Source organism: Dipodomys merriami, unplaced genomic scaffold (genome assembly GCF_024711535.1).
Source record: "Dipodomys merriami isolate MVZ:Mamm:240054 unplaced genomic scaffold, mDipMer1.0.p SCAF_1, whole genome shotgun sequence".
Classification (NCBI taxonomy): Eukaryota; Metazoa; Chordata; class Mammalia; order Rodentia; family Heteromyidae; genus Dipodomys; species Dipodomys merriami.
In genome coordinates, this window is record NW_027202270.1 from 30,184,130 (window position 1) to 30,204,145 (window position 20,016).

Below are 20,016 nucleotides of genomic sequence, written 5' to 3' on the forward strand. Positions count from 1 at the left end.
AGGGAGATTTGGCAACTAGTGTCAAAGTTACTGTTTGACATTGCTATCCTTCTTGATAATTTTTCTTGCAGATGGACAAAACATAGTCTTTTTATGCAAAATGACATATTTGTATTATTTTGTCCAGCACTGCTCACTGGATAATGTACATAAATTGGATTCAGGCTTGGCATAAATTATAGTATACTTTTATAACAGAATACTACACAGCTTTAAAAAATAAGTAAGAAAATTTACAACTGTATGGATATAGAATAACTTCCAGATATACTGTTATATGAAAAACCTCAAGGCTTAGTATAGTGTATTTAGCAACTGACTGCTAGAAAAAAATGTAAATAAATTATCTTTGGAAAAATAAAGTGGGACCATCAGTAGCTATCTCAAAGAAGATTCTTTATCAGAACCTTCTGTACCTCTTTAATTCTGTATTGCAGAAATGTATACCTCAATCAAAACAATAAATAGTTCTAAAATATACTGTTTCTCCTTAACTCTTTTTTTTTCTTTTTTTTTGGTGGGCATGGGCTTGAACTCTGGGCCTGGGTGCTGTCCCTCAGCTCTTCAGTTCAAGGCGAGCACTCTACCACTTGAGCCACAGCGCCACTTCTGGTTTTCTAGTGGTTTATTGGAGGTAAGAGTCTCACAGACTTTCCTGCCCCAGTGAACCTCGATGCTCAGGTCTCAGCCTCCTGAGTAGCTAGGATTACAGGCGTGAGCCACCAGCACCCGGCTTACTCCTTTACACTTAAGGAGATGGAAACCTCACTGACTATTCCGTCCAGGCTGGCTTTAAACTGTGATAATTCAAATTTCTGCCTCCTGAGTAGCTGGGATTACAGATGTCTGGCTTAAAATCCTTTTGATTAAAAATTTCATAAATATAAAAACAACAATAGAGGGGGTAACAATGTTCAAGAGGAAGTGTACTCATTACCTCACTCATGTAACTGTAACCCTCTGTATAGTATCTTTACAATAAAAAAAATAAAAAAAAAATATATAAACATCAACTTCAATTCCAGAGTTCTTTCACTGAGATACTTACATTTATAAAATCTATCAGCAGTATTATATAGTCTCCCAATAAATGAAGATTTTTGGCATGAAAGTGTAAACTTATATGGTAATGAATCCTTACTGTTTCAAATGTTTAAGTCCAAATTCTAGATTTAAAAAAAAATAGTGTGATAAGCTAGGTATAGTGACTCATGCCTATAATCCTAAGGTGCTTGGAAAGCAGAGATTGGGAGGCAGTTCAAGGCCAGCCTAGGCCTCATTTTAAGCAATAAAAAGTTGGGCACATGATGATGTGCATGTTGTCCTAGCTATGTGAAAAGGGTAAATAAGAGCATTGGATCATGGTCTTGGCTGATCCAGGCAAAAAGTAAGACTCTATTTAAAAATTAGCAAAAGCAAAAAGGCCTGGAGATACAGTTTAAGTGGTAGAGTACCCACCTGGCAAATACAAGGCTCTGACTTCAAACTGCAGTAACACTCTCTCTCCAAATTGTGATGCTCTAAACTAGCTTATAAAGAGTAAGTTTTTAAAAAGAAGTATGTCTACAAACAATATGCACAAATCAGAATTATCTTGAGAATTAAAGCCTGACCAAAACCCACTACAGAGAATCCACTACAGGAGCAACCTTCTCAGAAAATCCTAATATACATTAGTGTTTCAAGATTTTGTTGTTTTTTTTGTTTGTTTGTTTTTGTTTTCTTTGGGTCAGTCATGGGGCCTGAACTCTGGGCCTGAGCGCTGTCCCTCAGCTCTTCAGCTCAAGGTTAGCGCTCTACCACTTGAGCCATACTACCACTTCTGGCTTTTTCCTTTTTTGTGGTGCTGAGGAATCAAACCCAGGGCCTCAGGCATGCAAGGCAAGCTCTCTACCACTGAGCTACCCTCCCAGTCCCGTATTCCAAGATTTTGAACACAGAGTAGAATACGAAGGAGAAATGGCTTCAGAGTAAAACATTAAGAATAAGAGTCATGAGCCGGGTGCTGGTGGGTCATGCCTGTAATCCTAGCTACTCAGGAGGCTGAGATCTAAGGATCACAGTTCAAAGCCAGACCAGGCAGGCAAGTCTGTGAGACTCTTATCTCCAATAAACCACTCAGAAAACCAGAAGTGGTACTGTGGCTCAAGTGGTAGAGCAAGAGTCTTGTGCTGAAGAGCTGAGGGACAGCGCCCAGGCCCAGAGTTCAAGCCCCACAACCGACAAAAAAAAAAAAAAGAATAGTCTTAAGAAACCTACCTGTGTAGCTTTGTCCCTCATGCAAGGTGCAGCTTGCCCATGACTGTCACGAGGCCAGTGCCCAGCAAGGTACGGAGCTGCAAGTGTATCCAAGGAAGAAGTACGACGAATAATACTGGAAGGGCTTGAGGAAGGTGGTCGTGTTTTGTCACCTAGATGAAAAAGAAAAACCAAATTTTTTTTAAATGCTTCCAAAGAAGAGTCAGAAAGTTTTAAAAATATTTACAGAAGTTCTCTAACCTACAAGGAGCTGTTGGCTCATACTTGGAATCCTAACTGCTCGGGAGGCTAAGATCTGCTTATATATATATAATATATATTATATATGTATATATTATATATAATACAATAATATTATATAAGATTTTATATATATATATATATAGTGGTATCCACTATAACAGGATCTTAAAAGCTATTCCATAGGGATATTCAGTCATTTCATCTGCTTCCTGAAAATTGTTATAAGCTTAAACATTAGTTATATTCTAAGAATCGCTCCGCTGCTGTAAATGTACCTAAAGCATAGCTTTTATCACATCATACGACTACCAATGAAGAATTAATACCCAATCTTTAACGACTTTGGCCAGACATTTATTTTTTCTTTTGGTCGGTCGTGGAGTTTGAACTCTGTGCTCTTCAGTTCAAGGCCTAGTTCTCTACCACTTGAGCCACAGCACTACTTCTGGTTTCCTGATAGTCAACTGGAGATAAGGGTCTCACAGACTTTCCTGCCTGTGTTGGCTTTGAACTGAGATCCTCAGATCTCAGCCTCCTGAGTAGGTAGGATTACAGGTATGAGCCACCATCACCTGGCTCAGAATATTTATTCTTTACCATAGCACTTACTCTACCTACAGCTGTACAAATTATAAAACTGTAAGAAGACAATATAAAGTCCTGAAGTGTGTATTTGGGACAGGTAGGGGAATCTACCTAGAATTTTTGAAAAAGAATTCTGAAATCTATTAAACTAATGTTAAACACTATAACTATGCTAAGATAAAAACTCAATGGAGGGCTGGGAAGGTGGCTCAGTGGTAGAGCACTTGCCTTGCATGCCTGACGCCCTGAGTTTGATTCCTCAGCACCATATAAGCAAAAAGAAAAAAAGCCAGAAGTGGTGGTGGTAGAGCGCTAGCCTTCAGCTGAAGAGCTGAGGGACAGCGCCAGGCCCAGAGTTCAGGCCCAACGACTGGACCCCCCAAAACAAAACAAAACAAAACAAAAAAACCTCAGTGGATGGGTAAAATAGACAATTCAACACAGCTTACAGGAGAAATAGAAAACACGCTGGTAAAAAAGAAGAAATTATTCAAAAAAGTGGCACAAAGACATGAAACATGTAAAACAGAAATTAAGAAACATGGAAAGGAGAGTATTTATTGCAACATATGTCCAATATGATTTCAAGGAGAAGAACAGCAATATTCAAAGAGATAAGGAATATTTTCCAGAACTGTTGAAAATATCAATCTTCAGAGGATCCAGAAACATAGGAGAGAAACTTCAGGCAAAGACTAAGGGCCAAAAATCTCATCAATAGTAACAGGAAGAAGGTACTGGGATAATGTCAAATAATAAGGAAATAACTATTAATCTAAATTACCTAGCTATACAGTAATTCAAGAGTAAAGATAAAACACTGATAACCAGACAAAAAGATTTACCACCCATACATACCCTCAGGGGAAAAGTTATTGCACAGAAAAAAGGAAAAGAAAACTAAGGAAAGTAAGGTATAGTTAAAGGAGCACTGACAAGTAAAGAAAGCAGTAATAGTGAATTTAAAATAATCTAGGTGTTAGAATGGTAACTACTTTAGAGTTTTAAACACAAATAAAATACTAAATAACAATATGAGAATAGAGGTGAGGACTATAGTACAGGACAGACAAATTAAGTGTATATATGAACACTAAGTGTATAGATGAACATAAACTAATACTCAGCTTCAAGTTGCTACCTAATAATAGCAATTACAACATTCATCTACTGCCCAACAGTCACAGGAATTCAGCTACTTTTTCATCTTCTAAAATGTCTTTGACTGTAGTGGTACTAAATGAATTTGGGACTTGTGCATTCAGAACTGCCACCACTCAAGCAGCAGTTCAAGTAAGCTAGACAAAAGCAAAGCAGAGAGCAAGTCCTGAGATATAAAGGAAATTATTAAAACAAAAATTAAAAAAAAAAAAAACAAATCAAACCACCACACTTGAAGACTTCAACAGGAATTACTAGTGTAAGAGGAAAATCAGAAGTAAAGAGAATCAATTCCATATGTAAATATGTAGCAATCACTGAATATCAAAAGAACTTTGGAATTTGGCCCTAATCATTTATGACTCTTCAAATTTGTGGTATTTAGCACCAGCACGTCCTATGAAATACATCTTATCCTCATTTGTAAAAGGTTTAAAAGAAAAAGTAAACTGACACATGGGGAAGTTATTTGCTGTTGCTGAATAACTAGTTCTGGCAATACAAAGATTTGGATTTAGGTTTCTTGAGGTTCTTTCACTATATTCATGTGTCTCTCTCTGGGGACAGTATTTGACATATAGATGATATCTCTTTAAATGGGCATTGAAAAAGGTAATTTTCTTGGACAACCAAGAAAGATCATTTTTCAGAAATGAGGTGAACTTGAGATGCAAGGGCATATGTTTGTAATAAATTCAGATACTTTTTATTAATTCAAAGCAATTTAAAACAATAGTTCAAACTTGCTTGGCTTGTTTTTTAAAAATCAAGCCTCCAGACAGGTTAAGAAAACAAGATGCAGCATTAAAATTTTCAGTCAATTCCTTGGGTTCTGGAGTTCAGTTTGAAAGCAGTTTAAGCTCAGCTGGTCATACACCCAGATCCCTTAACCCTTCTTCTCAAGCAATACCTGGACACTAACACTATAAGGGAGGCTGAGACCAGAAGGATCACAGTTCCAAGACAGCCCAGACAATATAGGACACAACTCAAGAAGCTGGGCATGATGATACATGCCTGTCATTTTAGCTACAATGGGATGCCTAACTAAAACAGGCAGTCTGCTGTCCAAGTGTCCTCCCAATAAACCAATACAATAAAATGAAAGTCATAAAAACTCAGCAAGAGAGCCCCTGCCTAGCAAGCACAAGGTCCTAAATTCAAATCTCAGGACTATATACATACATATAATTTCCTATTAAAAAGTACCTATTAACCGGGTGCCAGTGGCTTATGCCAGTAATCCTAGCTACTCAGGAGGCTGAGATCTGAAGATCATGGTTCAAAACTAGCAAAGGCAACAAAGAACCTGTCAAACTCTTATCTCCAATTAACCACTCAAAAACCAAAAGTAGAGCTGTGGCTCAAAGTGGTAGAGTGCTAGCCTTGAGCGAAAAAGCTCAAGGACAGCACCTAGGTCCTAAGTTCAAGCCTCATGACCAAAAACAAAAAAGTATTATAGAAATCAAAGCTTTAAAACAATTTGAAAGTTTTATACTCCCTTAAACACATAAACTTTTTTTATACTGGAGAATAAAATTTCATAATAAAGTAATATTTGATTGCATAGTCACATCAAATACAAATACACACACACACACACACACACACACACACACACACACACACACACACACACACACACACACACACACACACACACACACACACACACACACACACACACACACACACACACACAGAGCGCCTATAACATATGAGGCACTCTTCCGCCAGCTTATCCAGACTCATTTATCCACCTGAGCTTGGGGAAGATTGCACATATAATAGACAAACATGAACTGGTTCCTCAGTATTATGCATTTGGAAATGTTAAGTACACAGCCCTTTTATTTAAACTCCCTATCATGAAAGTTTATTTTAAAACTTTTATAATGGATTAGGGAACAAATTAGAATCTATGAAAATTTTAATCATGTAGAAAAACAGCCACTATAGAATGAAAGTGAAAACAGCCATACTACCAAAAGCAATTTACAGATTCAATGTAATATCCATAGCCCCATGTTATTATTCACAAAAAAAAAAATCAATCCAAAAATTCATATGGAACAATAAAAGACTAGACTTGCAAAAACAATTGCTGGGAAGTATCATACTAGTACACATCAAATTTCACTACAGAGCCATAGTAACAAAAACAGCTTGATGCTAGCACAAAAAATAGCTCTAAAGATCAAACATAACACAATAGAAGACCCAAGAACAAAACTCACAAAGCCATCTTTCTCTCTCTCCTTCTCTCTTTCTCTCTCTCTCTCCTTCTTTTCTTTTCTTAAAAAACCAAAGACCTAAAACCATACACAGGAGAAGAGACTTGCAGGAACCTGTATTTCTCACCCTGTACAAAAGTCAATTCCAAATGGATTAGTTAATTAAAAAACCTGAAACTTTAAATCTCTACAAGGAAATGTAAGGAAAACCATATAAAAATTATAGTTATAACAAATATTTTCTGAAAAGGACTCCAGCCAAGAGCCCAGTTAGCTCAGGCCTGTAATCCTAGCTACTCCAGAGTCTGAGATCTGAGGATCATGGTTCGAAGCTAACTTGGGCAGGAAAGTCTGTGAAACTCTTATGTCCAATTAATCACCCCCCAAAAAGCCAGAAGCAAGCAGAGCTGAGGGACAGCGCCCAGGCCCAGAGTTCAAGCCCCATGACTGACAAAAGAAAAAAAAAAGAAAAAATAATAAACAAGCCAAAAGATGACACAAAGAGAGAAAATCTTCACAAGCTATTCAAAGATTAAAATACAGAATATACAAAAAGCTCAAAAAATTAAACAATCCAATTAAAAAATGTACAAGTGAACTAAACAAACTTCTCAAAAGAACACAAATGGCTAATGAATACATGAAAAAAATGTTCAACATCTTTAGTTATAAAGGAAATACAAAACCACACTAAGATTCCACCTCATCTCAGTAAGAAAACAAACTATTGACAAAACAACAAATGCTGGTGATGCTGTTGGAGGAGGAAACCCTCATATCCTGCAGGTGAGAATGTAAACTAGTACAACCACGATGGAAATCAGTTATGAAGGTTCTTCAAAAACCTAAAAATACACCTTCCTAATGACACTATCATATCACTACTGAGCATATATCCAAAGAAGAGTAAATCAATCTATCAGGAAGACACCAGCTTATCTATGTTCATTTCAATACTGTTCAAAATAGCCAAATGGTGGAACCAATCAAACTCCTCAACAATAGACAAATGAATCAAAATATGGCATGTGTACGTGTATACATTATGGAATATTACAGAACCATAAAGAAAAATAAAATCATATCATTTGCAGGAAAATGGATGGACTTGTAACAATTTTCAAAGACACCTCTCCAATCAGGTTGTGGCCATGCAACTGGTTTTGGCCATGGGCATAAAAATCATTATACCTTTTCATGATTTTCCCTGTCCATATAGCTAGAAAGAAAGTAATCTGATAGTGGGATTTCTAAGTAAATGATTGAAAGAGAGCTCTACCCAATCTACATTGGCCATGATAAATCTCTGTTGTGTTGACACTAAAATTTCTGAGATTTGTTGCAGTGGGTAGTGTTAAAATACTCTAAAATAGAACAATAAACTAGAGAGGGACAAGATTAATATAAGTGGCAGAGGGAGGTGAGCTTGATTGGAATATATTGTAAACATGTGGAAATGTAAAAATGAGCTCCCCCCCCATCTAGCTAATGTAAACTAATTTGAGGTTAATGCAACTACTTAATCTACTAATATATAAGAATTCTGATTTTTTTAAAAAGGAAAATTCACCTACTTTGAGGCTATACAATACTTTTCATTCTGTACAAACAAATCTATGAATACTCCCTCCATATCCTTTCATAGACATCATGGAAAGCACCTTAAGTTTCTCTAAACAGTTCTCTAGATAAGTCTCAGCATCTGTGTCTCTGCCTGTGCTGCCTGACAACTCTCTCTCACTAAAGCAGCACACTCAACTTGACAGCAAGACAAGTAAAAAGGATCCAGGGGTTAACACAAAAACTTTAACAATAAGGCATAAGAAAAAGCAGATGACATTTAACTGTAACCCCTCTGTATAGTATTTTTACAATAAAAATGTAAAAAAAAAAAAAGCAGATGATTGATAGATTAGATAGAGACAGGTATACATACATACACATACATATATATATGTATGTGTGTGTATATATATTCACCTTCCATAGGACAATTCTATATGAATTATATCCTGTATGATTTATCAGAATGTGCTCAATGAAGCTGAGGTCCAATTGGTCTCCAAACTATAGTACTTCAAACATCCTTCCTAGGACCATCATTTTAGTGAACTATTTAAAACCAAACATTTTTGTCTCAGGATCTCTTTTGGTAGAACCCAAACTAAAACATTATGTAGCATTAACTGTGTGTGTGTGCGTGCGCACCTGGTGCTTGAACTCAGGGTCTGAGCACTGTTCCTAAGCTTTTTTGATCAAGGCTAGAGCCCCTCCACTTATAGCAGTTTAAGAGTCTTAGACTTTCCTGCCCAGGCTGTCTTTGAACCATCCTCAGCCTCAGATCTCAGCCTCCCAAGTAATAAGGATTATAGCCTAGAGCCATTAACACCCAGCATACTTTAAGACTATCTTTGTACTCTAACTATAAAATTATATTCTGTTGATACACTGAATTATGTAGGGTATAATATATTAAGTCACTAAATTATTTGGTCCTTTGAACATCTGTCTCAAGATCACAACTACTCTAGATTTAGAATCTAAGAAAAAGACAAAACTTTCAAACTTCAAGAACTGGTAAAGCAAGCCTGGTGCTGGTGGCTCATATTTGTCATGCTAGCTACTTCAAAGGCCAAAATCCATAAGGTAACTGTTCAATAACAGTTGGACTGGAGGTATGGCTCATGTCATAGAGAGCCAGCTGAGCAAGTAATCTGAGTGAGCACATGGCCACAAGTTCAATTCCAGAAACAAACACACACACACACACATGCACACTTATTATAAAAGTAAAGTTTGACATATTTGGCAAATTGATTTGAAGCTTTAAGTATAAGGAATCAGACTTCAAAATGCAAACACTATGAAATAGCCACCACCTTTTCCTGATTAGTATACTCCTCCTCTATAGTCTTTCCTTCTTTTGGCAACAGACCTTGCTCCCTGAGCAAGGTGAACACATGACTAGGCTTTGTTAATAACAATACTTCTTCCTTTTAGGTGTAGCAACTGATTCTGGAAGAGTTTACCTAATCTAAAAGCTCTCTTCCTTAGTGCCTTGTGGAGTCGGCAGATGAATGTATTGGACTGGAATTATCTTTGGTCCTCTTCCCTGAGATTAAAGTTCCTACATTAGAATGTATGCTCTCAGGGCAAAGGTGGCACTTGGCTACCCAGTAGCTTAGCTACTCAGTAGAATGAGATCTAAAAATCTCATTTCTGAGCCAGCCTGAACAAATCCACAGACTCTCTTATTTCCAACTTACTTTATTAGACATTTTTTCCAAAATATAAATGTACCCAACATGTACTCACTCGAGATTCCATTTCCCAGAATAACAGATTTGGCAGATGAGCTCCTGGCTCTTCAAGCTTTTTGTCCCTTTCATCCCATACCTGGGGTTAATATGTGGGAATGTATAACACCAATATATTTTCTAACTAGTTTTCCAGTTCAAATTCATTGAGGCAATTTATCTTTTGATTAATTTTGTAGAGATCAAAGGTAAGTAAATTTCTAATTTTTGTGCTTATTTTCTTAAGATCACAAGTAAATTATTTCCAATTTTAAAAATGTTGTGCTTATTTTCCTAAAATTATCTAAAATGGTGTATTCAAATGCCTTTTAAAAGTTTTTTTTTGTTGTTTTTTTTTGTGTGACTGAGGCTTGAACTTTGAGCCCTGCATTCTCATTTGGCTTGTTTTCTTTTTTCTCTATCTTTAATTAGTTGTATAAAGGTATTTCAATTCAACAAGTCAGTTCATTTGGCTTTTTTATTTTTTTGTTGGTAATGGGACTTGAACTCGGCCTGGTGCTATCCCTGAGCTCTTTTGCTCAAGGCTAGCACTCTACCTCTTTTGAGTCACAGCTCCACTTCCAGTTTTTGAGTGTTTAACTGGAGATAAAAGAGTCTCAAAGGAACTTTTCTGCTCCTATTGGCCTCAAACCAAGATCCTCAGATCTCAGCCTCCTAAGTAGCTAGGATTACAGCCACTGGAGCCTCCCGGCTCTCTTAAGCTTTTTACTACTTGAGTCACTCCTCTACTCCCGTTTTTTTGTTTTGTTTTTGTTGTTTGTTGTTGTTGTTGGGAAATTGGAGATAAGGATTTTTCAGCCTGTGCTGACTTCAGTTAGCATGCTGAGTAGATAGGATTATAGGCCCAAACTACCAGCATCTAGATTGTTCAATTGCTTTTAATATGAAATTTACAATAAAGACCCAATCCATTATCTCCTTACTTTTCTCAACAGATACCTTTATCAGTGATATTGATCAAGATTAGTTATATTCATAAATTCTGTCAAATTTAAACTCTTTAGTACAATTTCTTTCTTTTTTTTTTTTTTTGGTCCGGTCGTGGGGCCTGAACTCTGGGCCTGGGTGCTGTCCCTCAGCTCTTCAGCTCAAGGCTAGCGCTCTACCACTTGAGCCACAGCGCCACTTCCGGCTTTTTTCTTTTTGCTTATGTGGTGCTGAGGAATCGAACCCAGGGCCTCAGGCATGCAAGGCAAGCGCTCTACCACTGAGCCAACTTCCCAGCCCTCTTTAGTACAATTTCTTAAAGATAATAAATGGAAAAAGGAAGGATATGAAAATACAGTTATAATATTCAATGTACATACGCAAAAATAAACCTAGGTAAACTGAAGAGATGGATGGGGCTAGCGAGATGGGGAGAACAATGGGAGGAGTGACATTAAGATGCACTGCACTCATCAGCTATCATGCTAAGCCCCTTTGTACAACTACTTAAAAAAATTTTAAGGAAAAGAATATAAAATACATTTTTCTTTATAAAGCTGGAAGCATGGCTCAAGTGGCAGGCTAACATGTATGAGGCCGATACTAGGCAAGTACTGTACCACTTGAGCCTACACCCCACCCAACATATCCCAGTACTACAAAAGAAAAGAAAAAAAAAATTTTTTTTTCCTCAGTAGCAATTACTATCATGTCCAAGATACAATTATACAAATATGTACTCTTCATTAAATTTCATTTAGATGTTTCTATGACACAGTTTTACAGTTGCTTTATTTGCAACATATCAATAAACAAGTACATCAGAGTATGTACATAATAGGTTAAGTGCCATATTCTGAGTGGATAGTACAATAGTTTCTACTAATTTCTGAACTGAATCCAGTAGGCCAAATTCTTAAGTGGTCCCAAGATTGGCTAATCCCCAGAACTATAAATTTAATGATGTATCACAACCATGATGGTGTTATATGTGAAATCAATTATGCAGTTGTAAAGTTATCAACCCAGTTAACAATGAGTTAATCAAAAGAAAGATTATCCAGGGAGGCCTACTGTAATCATAAATTCTTTAAAAGAAGTCTCACTGGGGCTCATAGCTCACACCTGTAATCTTAGCTACTCAGGAGGTTGAGATCTGAGGATCATGGTACAAAGCCAGCCTGGGCAGAAAGTTTATGAGACTTTTATCTCCAATTAACCACCAGAAAACTGGAAGTGGCAAAGTGGCTCCAAGTGGCAGAGCACTAGCCTTGAGATAAGAGAGCTCAGGAACAGCACTCAGGCCCCAAGTTCAAGCCCCATAACTGACAAAAAAAAAAAAAAAAAAAGAGAGTCTCCTCTGGGAGGTTTCAGAATATCAAGTCAGAAAGGTATTCCACTGATGGCTTTGTAGACTGAGGGTGTCACATGCGAACCACCTAAGAGTAGCCTCAAAGAACATTTAGTTCTATAACCTCAAGGATCTGGATTCTAACAGTAAGGAATGAGTTGGCGGAAATATATAATCCTATAAATCTTCAGTTAAGAACCTGTCTAGTTAATATCTTTATATGAGATATAATGAGACCCTGAAAAGAGAACAGAATAGTAGAATAGTCTGTGTAGAAAATTTATACCCTGATCAATGGAGAAATCCATAAGCAATCACTACAAGCCGATTTCTTTTTTTTTAAATTTAATTTAATTTTATTTTATTTGTGAACATACTGTACAGAGGGGTTACAATTACATGGGCAGGATAATGCATATATTTCTTACCAAGCATTGCAGCCTCCTCCTTTGTTTACCCTTCACATCCCTTCCTGCCTCCCCCCTCCCCCGCACCAACGTTGTAAAGCTGATTTCTTTTTTTTTTTTTTTTTGGGTCTGGTCCTGGGGCCTGAACTCTGGGCCTGGGTGCTGTCCCTGAGCTCTTCAGCTCAAGGCTAACGCTCTACCACTTGAGCCACAGCGCCACTTCCAGCTTTTTTCTTTATGTGGTGCTGAGGAATCGAACCCAGGGCCTCAGGCATGCAAGGCAAGCGCACTACCACTGAGCCACCTTCCCAGCCCTCAACATGATTTCTTAAAAGCAAGGTCAAGACTCATTCTCTGCACAAAGTAACTTACCAAACAGATAACACAAATGATCATCCATGATGAAAAAACTACCAAAATTTTTAACATTTTAATAGTATTCAACCTTGCACTTACATGATTCATAACTAATCTTGGTTCTATCAAGAACCAAGGGGCATGACTGTAGTCTCAGCTACTCAAAAATAGGATAGATCATGGGGCTGGGAAGGTGGTCAGTGGTAGAGTACTTGCCTTGCATGCATGAGGCCCTGGGTTCAATTCCTCAGTACCACATAAGTACAAAAAGCTGGACGTGGCGCTGTGGCTCAAGTGGTAGAGTGTTGGCCTTGAGCTGAAGAGTTCAGGGACAGCGCCCAGGCCTAGAGTTCAGGCCCCATAACCAAAAAAAAAAAAAAAAGAATACCATTCAAAGCAGCCTAACCAAAATATTGTATTAAAGAGCTGATATCAATCAACACACCAATTTTGAGGCAGGCATAGTATTGTAGGATAGCCGTTCTAATAATCCGGTCCTAGGCAAAGGCACAAGACTCAATAAGAATAAACCTAAAGCAAAAATAGGTAGGGGCTTGGCTCAAGTGGTGGAATACCTGCCTACCCAGTGCAAGACCTAGTTTAACCCTCAGTACCACCCAAAAATAAAACCCACTGAAGGACAACAAACTTATTGTAGATTTAAAAAATTATCAAGCATGCTTATAATGAATTGATGACATTAGGCCAAATATCACACACGCCTATACTCCCAGCACTCCAGTGTGCTGAGGCAGGAGGACCTCAAATTTCATGCCAGCCTGAACTACACAGCAAGACTCCATCACACACACAAAAAAATCAAGTCACAATGCATATATTAAAAAGAATTACAGGGCTGGGAAGGTGGCTCAGTGGTAGAGCACTTGCCTTGCATGCCTGAGGCCCCGGGGGTTCGATTCCTCAGCACCACATAAGCAAAAAGAAAAAAAGCCAGAAGTGGCATTATAGCTGAAGTGGTAGAGCGCTAGCCTTGAGCTGAGGGACAGCGCCCAGGCCCAGAGTTCAGGCCCCACGACCGGACCCAAAAAATAAGTAAATAAATAAAAAGAATTACAAAAAAAAAGAAAGAAAGAAAAAAGAAAAAGAATTACTAAAAAATATTCAATCAATCCAAAAAAGGTTAGAAGCCAGGCGGCCAGTGGCTCACCTAGCTAGCTACTCAGGAGGCTGAGATCTGAGGATCACAGTTCAAAGTCAGCCTGGGCAAGAAAGTCCGTGAGACTTATCTGCAATAAACCACTCAGAAAACCAGAAGTGGCACTGTGGCTCAAGTTGTAAGCACTCTCCTTGAGCTGAAGAGCTGAGGGACAGCGTCCAAGCCCAGAGTTCAAACCCACAACTGACAAAAAAAAAAAAGTTAGAGAAGTAGAGAAAGAGAAACAAACAAAATAGCAAACCTATAAATTCATTAAGTGTAAATCATCTGAACAAAGCAATTAAAAAATCTCTACCCAGAAATGGTCAGATTAGATTTTTTTTTTGAACCACAAGACCTAGCTATTTCTAAGACAGCCCTGTAAACAAGTTTAACAACAACAAAGATGTAGCTGGGAGCTGGGAGCTCATACCTCTAATCCTAGCTACTCAAAAGGCTGAGATCTGAGGATCACAATTTGAAGCCACCCCAGACAGGAAAGCCCAGAAAGATTATGAGATTATCTCTAATTAACCTGCCAAACCCCCAAGTAGAGATGTGGTTCAAATGGTAGAGGCACTAGTCTTGAACAAAAAAGCTAAAGGACGGGGCTGGGAAGGTGGCTCAGTGGTAGAGTGCTTGCCTTGCATGCATGAGGCCCTGTGTTCGATTCCTCAGCACCACATAAGCAGAAAAAGCTGGAAGTGGCGCTGTGGCTCAACTGGTAAAGCACTGGCCTTGAGCTGAGCTGAGCTGAACTGAGCTGAGCGCCCAGGCCAAGTTCAGGCCCCGACAAAAAAAAAAAAAAAATCTAAAGGCCAGCACTCAGGTTCTGAGTGAAAGCCTCCGTACTGGCAAGAATAAATATTATATATACATATGTATGTATATATAATAAACATTGTGAATAAAATTTTCCGGAACTGAGAGCTTGACTGAAATAGAACACTTGCCTTTTAGAAAGCACAAGACCCTGAGTTCAATCCCTAGTATCACCAAAAGTTTAAAAACTATAAAAAAAAATTATAGTAGGTTAATTTAAACTTACACTGAAGTTAAATCTAGTATTTCTTTTCTTGCTCTTGATGTTAAACAAGAAAAATCTACTTATTAAAGTCAAAGGTTGAAAACTGCATCAAAACATCCACTGCTTGCCTGTGAATGGAAAATTTTACTTTTAGTTTCCATAAAAATCTAGAACTTGTTTCAGGCAGATTAGGGAAGTTTTGACTGCACCCAAAAGACCAGATTTCAACTAATTTATCTTCCACTAATTTATCTTCAACTAATTTATCTTCCAAAACTTAGTAGAAAAATTAAATCCCATTTTGGCTTTTATCAACTATTTAATAAAATTGTATTGTGCATACCTTACAAGCTTTTATTTTAATCTGTAAAGAAAAAAGAAAAGACAAACTAGCCAGGCACCCATGGCTCAAGTCTGTAATCCTAGCTATTCAGACCGCAGAGATATGAGGCTCAGCAGAGATATGAGGCTCACGGTTCAAAGCCAACCCCAAGCATGAGACTCTTATCTCCAATTAACCACCAAAACGCCAGAAGTGGAGAGATGGCTCAAGGGCACTAGCCTTGGGCAAAAAAAAAAAAAGGCTCAGGGACAGTGCCCATCATGCCCTCAGTGTAAGCCCCAGAACTGACATACAAACAAACAAACAAAAACCACAAAAAACTACATTTTTCCCCAGTTGAAGAATTAGAACATCATTTTTTTTTGTGTGTTTTCAATGGGAGGATTAAGGGATCTGCTAATACAGGTCCATAGGGCATATCTCATTAGTATCTCTTAGAGTAAGATAAATTATTCTGACCATTTGAACAAAGTTGAAGATTTTCTTTAAAAATTAAAACTGAAGTTTCCTCTACTTGGCAGCTCACATGATAACAACGACTTCCTTAGTAGCCTAGAGGGGAAAACTATACAAAATGATTGGGTTACTAAACTGGCCTTATTAGAAATCAGTCCCTACTCAAGACAGCATTAATTATTACCAGATTTACTGGGTTTCAACTTACTGTCCGTGAATGCTCCTGCTGCCTAAGAAATAAAAATTATACCAAGTTTCTCCAGAGCAAAAAGACTGGGGAAAACTGTTCAAGAGATTAACTAGATGGCCTGTAGAATTAAGGACACCAAAACATGAATTCTCAAGCTTGATAACTGCAGCATTTTTCCCTGGAGAAACTGACCAAAGAGAAGAAAAACACTAACACTTGGGAGTCCCTTTCATAGTCACTCTACAGAAGTATCCTCTAAGCTAACAGCCTAATACAGACACACAGAACACTTAATCAGCATTTTAGCATTCCATTTAAACATTAATACAAAACTAAAAGACTGAACACAAAACACAAAGATCAAGATAAAAAGAGCTGAAAAAAATGAAGAGAGCAAAAAGAAAGTTTTGAGGGTATTGATACCTTTTAAAAGCATCTTTAAAAGGAGAAAGCAAGATAAGTATTCTTGAAAATAGTAGTATAATAGACAATATATAAAAACTGACATGAATACAAATAAATCTGCTAGGATGGAAAGGAACAAAGTGTCTGAAGCTAGAACAGAAATAAGAAAATTATAGGTTTAATCCAAAATATACCACATCTGGATTTTCAGGGGTTCCCAAAGAGAAAATAAAAATCATAGAAAAAATAAATAAGTACCTAAATTGAAAAAGCCAACAAAGTAATGTCCATACTGAACAGAAAACAATACCCATTATCAATAATACCAACAACAAATGCTGGGGTAAGGATATGAGAAGATGGGGTGGGAAGGAACCGTAATACACTATTGATGGGAATGTAAATTAGTGCAATCACTATGGAATTCAGTATGGAGATTCCTCAAAAACAATTTTTTTTTAATCTGAAACTAAAACTACTTTATCATCAAGTGATGCCATTCTTGGGCATTTATCTGCAAGAATGTGAGTTAATTTACAACATAGGCACCTGGCACACTCGTATTCACTGCAGCTCAATTCACAATAGCCAAGTTATAGAAATAGCCCAGAGGCCCTACAATGAAAAAATAGATCAAGAAAATGTGATACATATGTGTGCTATATTTGCATATGTATATACATAAATAGAATTTTATTTATCCATCAAGAATAATATTCTATTATTTGCAGGAAAATATTATTAATGGATGGGCCTGGAAAAAACTCATGTTAAATTAGGCTCAGAGAGCACAAAAAGTGCATGTTTTCTCTCATACATAGCAATCCTAAAATACAAACATATGAAAACATATAGGTCATATGTATATACTGTATACATGATCAAAATGACTGAAGTATGGTTAACACAGGGGTTGGTTTCCATGGTGTAATCCCTTTGAACAATTAACAGATAGTTTAACAAAATGAATACCAGGAAGCTGTACTAGGTCTTGTCTGTGAGGGGAGAGGACTAAAGAGGAAAGTGCTGGAAATGCTGGGAGAATACAATAATGTACATTTGTGAAAATGAAACCAGGAAACTTTGGTAGATAGGAAATAGATGAGGGGAGAATGTGGAAGGGGTAACACTGATCAAAATGCACTGTATACATAAATGGACATGTTAAACTGAAATCTCTGTGTATAACAATTTGGAGATATTAAGCCATGAAAAAAAAAAAAAGAAAACAATCCAATGATTAAAAACACCTCACACCAAGGCAATCTTTATTTCAGAATGGTAGGTAATGTTGGCCTTAGGCAGCTAGAAAGGAATGAGTATGAAAGAGAATATGCCTTTGATTATACGATTCTATTCTAATCATATACTGTACCTATCAATAGCCTGTATTAGGTGAACAGGCAAACTGAGGGTATAATGACCAATACATAAACTTCTACTGGCACAGCTAAACCAGCAAGGGCAAAGAGGTTTAAGTCGGAGAGGAAAAGAAGACTGAGCACCCAAACATATGCCTTTCCCTCCATATAGATGCCACCATATAGATATCAAATTATTTGGAGTGGGGTCAAAAGAAGAAAGCCAGATGGACAACCATGGCTCATCCCTGCAATCCTAGCTACTTAGGAGGCTGAGATTTAAGGAAAGCAGTTCAAGTCAACCCAGCAGAAAAGCCTGTGAAATTCTTATCTTACCAAAAAGTCAGAAGCAGAGCTGTGGCTCAAGTATTAAAGAGTACTAGCTTTGAACACAAAAGCTCTGGGATAGCGGATAGCACTTAAGCCCTGAGTTCAAGCCTCAGGACTGGCAACAGAACAAAAAAAGATGAGAGCCTCTATTTCATACCACCTACTAATCCTAGTAGCCCCATTCTACTGATAAAACCCCAAGCACAGACAGATTCTGTGCAGTTGATCCTTATCTGATCTGCCCACTTCACCTCTTGAAATAAAAACTTTGCTTATAAATCATTCTATCTTCCTACTCTTCTTGGCTCTCTGAAGTGTCCTAATCTTAGAAGTTGTAGTCAAGAACCAAGGAATATCTGGTGACCATAATACTTTCATTAAGAAAATGCACATCATTACGTATCAAAGGACTAAAAAGTACAATGGCATCAGAATTCTCAATTCTGAAATTCTAGAGTCTGAAAGATACAGTGCTTAGACCTGAACCCACCTTCACATGCTGACTGTACCACTAAGTTACACATACTTAATATTCAGTAGAGAAAAGTTATCCCCAACCTAGAATTCAAACTCTATTCTCAAATCTATCTACAGACATTAAAGGTCTTAAAGAATATAGATTTCCTATGTACCATCTCTCAAAAAAATTACTGGAGAATATGCTTCAGCTCAAAGCTGAAGAGAAGTGAAGGGAATTCCTAAGAAAGTTCCAAAACTGTAGGTAAGATCCATGATCAGTTAAGAGTTCAGTTAAGAGGTTGAAAAAAAATCCAAAGGGATGCTCCTAAGCTGGGTGTAGGACAGAGGTACATGTACACACACACACACACACACACACACACACACACACACACACACACACACACACACACACACACACACACACACACACACACACACACACACACACACACACACACACACACACACACACACCTAAAAAATTAACAAGAAAAAAAGTGCTATCTAATGGCAGCGGCAGCAGCAGCAGCACTGGGTCCTGTGTGGAGGTACTCTTAGTGTTGTTTCTCAAGCAGCTACAGATCTCACTACAGCACCAGGACAAATCCTGTTCATGTTTGTCCATTGAGATCTTTCTCATCCTCCTCTGCTGCAGGAAATCAGGTTGAAGTGACTGAGTCCAGGATGGAGAGATAAAAGGAGCAGTTCCATAAACTCTTTATTGGTGGCTTAAGCTTTGAAACCACAGAAGAAAATTTGAGAAAGTACTATGAGTAATGGAGAAAGCTCACAGACTGTGGTTATGAGGGATCCTGCAAGCAAAAGATCAAGAAAATTTGATTCTGGGCTGGGAAGGTGGCTCAGTGGTAGAGCGCTTGCCTTGCATGCATGAGGCCCTGGGTTCAATTCCTCAGCACCACATAAGCAAAAAGAAAAAAGCCGGAAGTGGTGCTGTGGCTCAAGTGGTAGAGCGCTAGCCTTGAGCTGAAGAGCTGAGGGACAGCGGCTAGGCCCAGAGTTCAGGCCCCACAACTGGACCAAAACAAAAACAAAAACAAAGAAGATTTGATTCTGTAACTTTCTCATCCATGGCAGAGGTTGATGATGCCATTCCTGCCAGGCCTCATTCAACTGATGGGAGAATAGTGGAGCCAAACATGCTATAGCAAGAGAGGAGTCTAGAATACCAGGGGTTCATGCAACTGTAAAGAAGCTATTCATTGGTGGAATTAAAGAAGATATTGAGGGCTGGGAAGGTGGCTCAGTGGTAGAGTGCTTGCCTTGCATGCATGAGGCCCTGGGTTCGATTCCTTAGCACCACATAAGCAGAAAAAGCTGGAAGTGGTGCTGTGGCTCAAGTGGTAGGGCGCTGGCCTTGAGCTGAAGAGCTGAGGGACAGCGCCCAGGCCCAGAGTTCAGGTCCCATGACCAGCAAAAAAAAAAAA

At 38.0% G+C, this 20,016-nt stretch overlaps 1 protein-coding gene across 1 annotated transcript in view; it reads right to left on the minus strand.

Annotated features, from left to right (window-relative positions):
• Fam117b (family with sequence similarity 117 member B) overlaps positions 1-20,016 on the minus strand; it is a 62,434-nt gene that overhangs the window by 29,878 nt on the left and 12,540 nt on the right. Inside the window, exon 2 of the mRNA XM_070019334.1 lies at positions 2,260-2,411. Within this exon, the coding sequence (XP_069875435.1) occupies positions 2,260-2,411 (152 nt within the window). The remainder of the gene's footprint in view (positions 1-2,259; positions 2,412-20,016) is intronic.